Genomic DNA, 9910 nt, shown 5'->3' on the forward strand with positions numbered 1-9910 from the left:
GCTCCCCAGTTCAAGCAAACAAATTTCTTCATCTCATCTGCATTCAGTTCAGGATTTAGTTCTTTCAGGATCTTCACAGCTACCTTCTGGATAACTCTCTCAGGTTCCCATGTTTTCCATCTGTTGAATTTGCTCCATTGGAGCCATCGTCTGTATATTATTTTTGTAATCCCCTTTGGCTGCTGACTTTCTCTTATCTGCTGCAATAGAAATACTCTTGCACTAGGCATTGGGAGGACCACCCATTACCTTCCATACCCTGCTTGTGAAGACATTAGCATACTGCTCAGTCTCTCTGAACCTCAGTTTCCTTGTCAGAAAAATCAGGGAATGTAATTACCTACCTTATCTCTTTTTTGGCTGTGTAAAGATTAGCTGAGAAAGTCGTTGCCCAAATGTTTTGCAAGTATAACTTATTCTTCGCTTCTCTCTTTTCTGAGTTCACACTCTGGAAACACACCCTCCAGGTTACACCGCACACCACTGTGCTCTTAGTGGCCCATGTAAGGGGCAGCTGCTGTCCTTACGATTTACCTGAGGTGAGGGAGACGTGGTCTTGGAGAGGACGCCTGACCCCTAGGTGTAGCATCTCCACTCCTTTTCCTTTGTGATCTGAATTTACACAAATTGGAAACATAGTGGGCTTCGCAAATACCCTTAAAAAAAAATCATGCTTTTCTTGGAGCATTATGGGATATTGGTCCATTTATTTTTTATAAGCATAGTAAAATCTTTATTCAAGTACAACATAAATATAAAAAAGGACACAAATCATGGGATACAGCTCAATAAATTTTCACAAAGTGGATACACTTCTGTGGCCGGCACCCAGGTCGTGAATTGGGACTTTTCCTTCAGCTTTGAAGTCCCTCTCATGCCCTCTTCTAGACACCGATCCCCCTAAGGGTAACCACCATTTTGATATTGAATGGGATAGATGAGTTTGGCCTGTTTAAGAACATTTTTTATAAAGGAAATCATACGGTGTTTCCTTTTTTGTGACTGGCTCTGTTTGTTAACATTGTAATGTTCACCCACAGGTTGTTTGTTTGTTTGTTTGTTTGAGATGGAGTCTCGCTCTGTCACCCAGGCTGGAGTGCTGTGGTGTGATCTCAGCTCACTGCGACCTCCGCTTCCTGGGTTCAAGTTATTCTCCTGCCTTAGCCTCCCAAGTAGATGGGACTTGTAACAGGTGCCTGCCACCACACCCAGCTAATTTTTGTATTTTTTGGTAGAGACGGGGTTTCACCAGTTGGTCAGGCTGGTCTTGAACTCCTGACCTCATGATCCACCCGCCGAGGCCTCCCAAAGGGCTGGGATTACAGGTTTGAGCCACCACACCCGGCCCACCCACAGGTTTTAAGTCATTCATTCTGTGTGCTGTTTAAGATCTCATTGTGTGTCTACGTGCATCTATTTTGGGTGGACATTTGGAGAGCTTGAATTGGGGACTATTAGGATTGTCTGTGAACATTTGCGAACATGTCTTTTGGTGAACATATGTATGATTTCCATTGAGTAGAGCCCTGGCCATGAAATGGCTGGGTCACAGCGAATGCGTATGTTTGGTAGATAGTGCCAAAGAGTTTTCTAAAGTCACCGTGCCACTTTACTCTTTAACCACAAAAGTGCCAGCTCCACATTCTCGCCCAAACTCAGAATTCTCTGTGGTTTTTATTCTAGATGACCAGTGGGTGTGTCATAGTATGGTATTGTGTTTTAATTTACATTATCCTGATGACTGATGAAGTTCAGTGTCTTCTCGTGTGTTTATTGATTATTTACTTTATTTATTTTTCATTTCATTTTTAGTTGACATCTATTAATTGTACATACTTATGGGACACAGAGTGATACTTCAATACATATATACAATGTAATAATTAAATCAGGATAGTTAGCATATCCATCGCCTCAAACATTTATTACTTTTTAGTGTTGTGAGCATTCAAAAATCTTCTCTTCTAGCTTGTTGAAAATATACACGAAATTGTTGTTAAGCATATTCACCCTACAGTGCTACAGAACACTAGAACTTATTCCTCCTATCTAGCTGTAATTTTGTGGATACTGTATTTTGTTACCAAAACTTTACTTTCTTCAAAAGTTCTTATTCCAGCCTTTTGCCTGTTTTTCTTCTATGCTGTGTAGTTATTTTAGTTATTTTTACTTATTGATTTATAGGAGCTCTTTTTTTTTTTTTTTTTGAGATAGAGTCTTGCTCTCTTGCCAGGCTGGAGTGCAGTGGCCTGATCTCAGCTCACTGCAACCTCTACCTCCCAGGTTCAAGCGATTCTCCTGCCTCAGCCTCTCGAGTAGCTGGGACTACAGGCACACGCCAACATGCCCAGCTAATTTTGTATTCTTAGTAGAGATGTGGTTTCACCATGTTGGCCAGGATGGTCTCACTCTCTTGACCTCATGATTGGCCTGCCTTGGCCTCCCAAAGTGCTGGGATTACAGGTGTGAGCCACCGCTCCTGGCCCTATTTTTTTTTTCATTATAGTTACTCCTTTTAGAAATTAACAAAACTTTACCTCCTTGAAAATCATCAAGATGTTCTAGGTTTCCTTCCAAAAGGTGATTGTTTCACCACTTATATTTGTATCTGTAGGTGATCTGGAATTAATTATTCCTAAATAGCTACAGGCAAATGCCAAGATTTATTTTTCCATATAAATAGAAAATTGACCAAACATCATTGATTAAAAATAAAATGGGGAAGGGTAATAGGGTAATTGTTTTTTGGAAGAAGTACTTCCAGAGAGGGCCAGTAGCAGTTCCAGAGGGAGGGTGAAGGAGCAAAAGACAACATGAGGGCAATGAGAATTCAGGGCAAATGGCCCAAATTGAAAAGAAGAATGAGGCACATGAGGGAAGTTCTTTTTATTCTTTCTTGCACATATTGGAGGCACCATGCATATGTGTTGTCGAGTGTCATAGAGAGCTCTCCAAGGTGGTTCCTTGATCATAGAGGTGGCAGTGGTGCAGCCAGTGCTAGAATGCTAGGCTTGCCTCTTGGACCATCGTTAAGGCACAGCCGTGGAGGCAGGTCTGTCCCCTCAGTAGTGTGGCAGTGGGAAGGTCTTCTGGGTCATTTTAGTATTCTCACCATTGACTTCTGACCTGGTTGAAGGCTGGGGTAGAAAACAGAAGATAACTTAGCCTGTTTTTCATGGTTCCTGCTTGACCATAACATTTCCTGCACCACAGACAGACAGCAGCTCCAACAACCCTAGGCCCCAAGAGCCTTACCCAGGGTGACAGATCAGATCCAGAATGGAATTCCCTAGCACAGTAGAGTGGCATGATGTTTGAGCCAGATAGGAAAATTGCCCAGCAGTTTCCTTCCTGGCACAACTGCACCCATGCCATGGAAGGAAATGAAATCCCCTTAAAAACTGAGCCCATTTCTCTCACACCATAATAAGATAATAAGCCAGGCTCTGCCCTTCCAAATAATGTAGCCAGCTCATGGCCTTCAAACCAGGCATCCTCGCTGTCTGAATGACAAATGGGGAGGTGTGTCAGGAACATGGCAAAGAGTTCTAACTCTCTGAAGCCTTTGTTAGCTGGACTAAGTGGGGTTCTTCTGAAGTTGGGAATTCAGAACACTGGGTGTCACATTCTTAACAAGGGTGCTTCCATGTATTCCCGACAGTAATAATGGCCGTGTTGACACTTCATTACAGTCCAGGAATTTTGAACCTTTGGCTTGATTTTTCTAGTAAGGTGAATAAACTGAGCATAGAGCTGCTAAATTACTATCTAGTGATCATGCAGCAGGCAGTGGGCATGGACTACAAACCTCATTTTTTGATTTGAGATCAGCTGCACAAAAATCTCGTAAATTATTATATTTCCCTTTTAGCAAAACCACAGCCCCCTTCAGCAGTAACTTGTTCTAATGTTTAATTAGCCATAAAGCAAAAAGACTCTTTTGTCTAACTAATTTCTATCAATGCCACTGAAATGTTTGTCCTCCCTTAAGTACTTTTTTTTTAAAATTGTAGTAAAATACACATAACATAAAATTTACCATTTTCACCATTGTTAGGTTCAGTAGTGTTAAGTACATACACGTTGTTATGTGATCAATCTCCAGAACTCTTTTAATCTTACAAAACTCAAACTTCATACCTACTGAACAATAACTCTCTGTTCCTCTTCCCCTCAGCCCCTGGAAACCACCATTCTACTTGCTGTCTTGATGAATTTGAGTACCCCAGATATATCATATAAGTGAACTCATACGGTATTTGTCTTTTTGTGACTGGATTATTTCACTTGGCATAATGTCCCCAGGGTTCATCCATGTTGGGGTGTATGTCAGAATTTCTGAATAGTATTCCATTGTATGCATAAACCACATTTTGTTTATCCATTCATCTGTCAATAGACACTTGGGTTGCTTCCACCCTTTGGCTATTGTGAATTCTTTTTGAGTTCTATGGGGAGAAAAGCAACTGCGTATAACTTACCTTGTAATAATTCTTAATTTGCTTGTGAAATTTCTGCTTACCTTTGCCTCCTTCAAGACAAAACAAATACACTTCTGTATTTTTTCCTTATAGTGTTGGTCTCAACCCATTTCCTCATCCTCATACCTACTGTAAATGTCTCCAAATCCTGTTCACTATTTAGAGGGGAGGTTTGAATGGTCTACACTACTTAGCTTGGAAAGTAAGTTCTCCTAGGACCTATGCCTCCCATCATCCAGTTGAATTTCTCCCATCCTTCTTCACATGTTCTGTCTTCAGGCAAACCTCACGTGATTTATCAGTGCACACACCTTCGTGCTCCCATAGGCTGCCTCATATTTCTACAGACCTTTTGTAATACTGTAATAGATCTTTCACTACCCATCCCGGGCCCCAGCTTTTACACAAAGCACAGTCATAGTATTAAGTTGGTTCAAAAGTAATTGTAGGTTTTGCCATTAAAAGTGTTAGGTTGGTGCAAAAGTAATTGCGGTTTTGCCAATAATTGCAAAAGCCACAGTTACTTTTGCACCAACCTAATTTGTGCCTTACTCAGGTAAAGAAGAACGATTTCCAAGTTATAGACATTTTGAAATGCAGTATTCCAACATACACATGTCTTTTGTTTTATATGATAGTGTGGTGCTTTGTTGAACATTAAAATCCAGTGAGATTTGCAATAAAAAAGTATGAAAAAAAATTTAGCCCCTTCATTGACTTGTTTGAAAAGAATTTTGTATCCCTTTTATTGACTTTTTTGAAAAAAAATTTGAGATTGCAATTTAAAGAATTCTGTTGTGAGTCCTGTTGCAAAGCAACCATTTTCTACAATGTAAGCTTGATTAGGATTTATTTAGACTATCGTTTCTTTATTTTTGCAGAAAGAAGCTTGCAGGTAGCTTACAGTTAAGCCCAACTCTCCACACCCACCCCATGCTAAATCAGTCATTTTCCTCATCCTGCAGATGACAGCAATGAATGTGTTTTTCTTTTGCAATCCTATTTTAGCTGTTTCCTCTTCAAACTCCTCTTATGTTGGATAGCTCTTTTCCCTACTCTATTGAGATTATTTAAAATACAGTTCCTTGTTTCAGTGGTTTTAGCAGTGTTTCTTCTGGCCCAGCACAATCTATACCCTCAATCTCTGCAAAAGTCTCCTACAGTTCTTCCCCACCCCAACCCCACCCACACACCCAGCCCCTTCCCCAATAGGCCAACCAGGAGCTCCCGAGTGAAGTATTATGCTCTCTCTATTTTACTCACCAAAATTTGAAATAAAGTAGTTAAAAGTCAAAGATATATAGAAGAATAAAAGAAACAGCAATGCTGGCTTTTTCAAAAAAAAATCTATAAATACTCCTTCTTATCACTTCAGTGTAGTTGATGGTTGTTTTTCAAGCCCAAAACTTTTTCACACATCTGATTAAATTTCCTTCACTGAGAAATTCCAGCCATCTCTGGAGAGATCTCCTGGCTCACCTTAGACAAGAGTAACATAAGCTTTTATATTAGGCTGGCCTAGCCAACTTTTCAGTTCACAAAAGGAGTCACAGAGGGATGAGTTCTATGCATTCATGTCACACCGCAGAATCTGCGTCACATAGGTGGTTATGCCAATGTGTGTCTCCTTTGTGTCAACACCAAACTCTCTGGTGTTCAGTTACTATTACCCAGCCCTTAAGGTCTGTCTAAGAGGTGGGTAATGAGGTCCATTAAGAGTTATTTTGAAAAAGGAAGTTCACATTTATTTCAAAAATTACAAGCTCAGAAACAGAAAGCAAATGCCTATAAAAAGTAAAGATAAACTAACTGAAATGACAAAAATAACCCCCCCCTCAAAAAAAAATGGGAGGAAATCTGAGTATGGGCTAAGGGAAAACTTCCCCTTCAACTCCTGAAGGGTTGCTGAAAATCACTGATGAGAGGCCGATTCATAGGAGAAAAGGCATACACGTTTATTACTGTGTATGCAAGAGCCTTCAGGGTGAACACCCAAAGATACAGAGGAAATTGTCCATTTTTATGCTTGGGCATAACTAAATTTGAACAGTTGTATAGAAATATGATTGGACAAAAAGGGTATGATCTAACCCAAATAGACCCAGTTTGGGGAAGCCTGCAAGGCCTCTCTGTCTGGATTCTTCTTGGCCTCTCTGCGCATGCCTTCCTTCCTTCTAGGTGTGGGGCAGGACCCTCTCAGGAATGAAGGTCTTATGACCTACAGTCAAACAGGATAGGTCAGATAATTTCTTTATGGCCAGTTTTTATACAGAAAAGTGGAAGGAAAGTTAGAGTAATGTTTTTAGGTTTTATGGCTGGCTTTGGGGAAAAGGAGTTCCGGGCTCTATGACCTGCCTTGGGGGAGAGAGATTTTAGTTTCTGTGGTTAGTCTTTGGTAAGAGTAGGACTGAAAGACAGAGGGGCAGGAGAAGTTCAGAGAAAAACTTCTGCTTCTGAGGCTGCTTTTGAGGCCTTCATTTTGGAGTACTGTTTTCTGAGTCCCAGTACCTGCATCATTAAAACTAAGGAAGTATCGGGGCCATCAGATTGCCCGAGAGATTGAGGAATTTGTGCCAGAAATAATGCAGATGGGAACAGGAATACTTATTAATCCATTAATAGGATGTTTGTGAATGACTTTAAAATAATCCAACTGGCCTGGTGGGGCAGCAGAAACGAGGGGATTTATGAATAAAATTGGCCATTATGAAGTTTTGAAGCTGGATGTGAGGTGTATGAGATTGATTTGACAGTTTTCTCTGCTTTTGTTTATGTTTGACAAGTCTCACAAAATATAGTTAGCTCAAATAGTGTGTAGGTGGGACAAAATCATAGGGAATTAATAACTGCAAGCTCCCATGATACAAAGTGTATCTTTTCCTTGCAGATGTAAAATAAAAACTAATCACAAATTCCATGAACAAAAGTAACAAATCTATCATCAGGATTAAAGATATAATACAATCCTAGATAATGCCTACATTAAAAGAGAAGTCAAAACTACAAAATGAAATAACCAAAGATCTCTGTCTATCCCTCTGTCTATAACTGTCTCAACAAATAGTGCATTTAATTGCAGTATACTTAAGTTGGAAGAACAAATAGATTTGATCTCTCCTGTTCATATATTTTGACTGGCCCTGACTGAGGCCAGTAGAAATCCTGCTTGAACAGAGAAGAAATATCTGCTGTATCAAGACTCCAATTGGATTTTTGTTTTTAATGTGACAAAGTGGTATCTCATTTGTCAGGAGGAATAAACAGACAAGAATCATCAAGGACCTGTTGAACAACAGAAAGTCAGAATTTACTTTGGTGTACATGAAAATATACTATCACACGATAATAACGTATAATTGGGCCAATGTAGAAAGGAATCAACATATTTAGAATATGATAAGGATGGCATTTCAAATCATTAGGCAAAAGATGCATTCTTTAATAAATCTTGTTTGTTGCAGGAAAACTCAGGAATTACAAACATAAGTATTTTGTGTAATATGCTACGTTATGTTGAATATAATTGCTTTGTTTATAAGAAAACTACAGGAAGGGATCAGGATATTTTAATACTACCTCATAGCAGTATAATTGTGTTTCTGACAATATTCTAATTCACCTGAAGATTTTGACCAAGGCTATTTTCTTACAGCATTGCCGACAAACAATAATAAAACACAGAAACTTAACATGGCATTTATTTGGTGCCAGGCACTTTTCTAAGGTGTTGAGGTATATTAACTCATTTAATCATCACAAAACTGTATGCGATGGGTGATATTATTATTCTCTGTTTAATACACGAGGAATCTGAGGTGCGGGGCTCGTTGTGCGACGTCACCATCAGACATCTAGCAAGTGTGGGGGCTGGAATTGCGGCCTGGCTCCAGCGTGTACTTTACAGTCTCTCCTGGGACTGAGCTCTCTATGCACATCTCTGACGTGCCTTTTTGCTTTTCCCAGGGACCTGATGCCCAGAACCCTGGACGGGCAGATCACCATGGAGAAGACGCCCAGTTACTTCGTCACGCGGGAGGCCCCCGCGCGCATCTCGGCCATGTCCAAGGACACCAAGCTCATCGTGGTGGTGCGGGACCCGGTGACCAGGGCCATCTCGGACTACACGCAGACGCTGTCCAAGCGGCCCGACATCCCCACCTTCGAGAGCCTGACGTTCAAAAACAGGACGACGGGCCTCATCGACACGTCGTGGAGCGCCATCCAGATCGGCATCTACGCCAAGCACCTGGAGCACTGGCTGCGCCACTTCCCCATCCGCCAGATGCTCTTCGTGAGCGGCGAGCGGCTCATCAGCGACCCCGCTGGCGAGCTGGGCCGCGTGCAGGACTTCCTGGGCCTCAAGAGGATCATCACGGACAAGCACTTCTACTTCAACAAGACCAAGGGCTTCCCCTGCCTGAAGAAGGCGGAGGGCAGCAGCCGGCCCCACTGCCTGGGCAAGACCAAGGGCAGGACCCACCCTGAGATCGACCGCGAGGTGGTGCGCAGGCTGCGCGAGTTCTACCGGCCTTTCAACCTCAAGTTCTACCAGATGACCGGGCACGACTTTGGCTGGGATGGATAACCATATAATTTAAAAAGAAAAAAAAAAATCAAAATATAATATATTTTTTTACCAATCGGTAGAGAAGAGACAGTTTAATATTTGTGCTGAAAATATGTTTCAGTAGTTTTTTCAATGAATGTTAAGAGATTGTTCTCACTCCCGCCCCATCTTAATGTATAACCAACACCAAACACGTGGATCAACAGAAAAGGAAAATTTCCCTCGTCCAAACCCTTTCAATTTTCAGTTTTTATTTTATGTTCTATATACCCAGTCATAAAGTATAAGCATCAGTTGTCATTAAAAGTTTTCAGAAAATCTTGAGGTTAAACATCTCTCTCTCTTTTTTAAATACAAGGCCCTGATAAAATTGATATCTATCCTTATATTTTTCTCCCTTTTTCCTGCGCCACTTTTTCTTAAATTATTTCCCAGTTAGTATTATCATGTTTGTACCCTTCACAGTTTTCATAGTGCTTTCAAATACACCTTTTTGTACATTAAAATAAAAAAAGAATCTTGCTCCATTGTATAAGAGCACAGTAGGTAAATATTATTATCCCCATTTTACAGAAAGGAAAACTGAGTTTCTGGGAGGTGAAATAATGTATCTAAAGGTCAAATGGTAGATGGACCCTGGACAAAATTCCATCTTCCACTTGTTCCTTATTTCATGTCACTTTTTCCAGGGAGAATGGAAGAGAAGACACCTGCACCTTTAGAAATGGTTAGCTAGTTTTCAGATGATCTGAAAAGGGACAGAGAGTCCCTTGTTTTCTAAGTTCCCAGGCTACCCCTCATGGCACCCAGTCTCATTACATAGTTGTGTTCAAGAAAACCATGCAGACCTGGACACAACCTC

General features: G+C 40.8%; 1 protein-coding gene across 1 annotated transcript in view; it reads left to right on the forward strand.

The window, feature by feature from the left end:
* Positions 1 to 9570, forward strand: part of HS3ST3A1 (heparan sulfate-glucosamine 3-sulfotransferase 3A1) — a 104470-nt gene extending 94900 nt beyond the window's left edge. The window contains exon 2 of the mRNA XM_003262834.4: positions 8445 to 9570. Within this exon, the coding sequence (XP_003262882.3) occupies positions 8445 to 9066 (622 nt within the window). The 3' untranslated portion in view covers positions 9067 to 9570. The remainder of the gene's footprint in view (positions 1 to 8444) is intronic.
* The last annotated feature ends 340 nt before the right edge of the window (positions 9571 to 9910 follow it).

This window comes from Nomascus leucogenys, chromosome 19 (assembly GCF_006542625.1).
Source record: "Nomascus leucogenys isolate Asia chromosome 19, Asia_NLE_v1, whole genome shotgun sequence".
In the NCBI taxonomy this organism is placed as follows: domain Eukaryota; kingdom Metazoa; phylum Chordata; class Mammalia; order Primates; family Hylobatidae; genus Nomascus; species Nomascus leucogenys.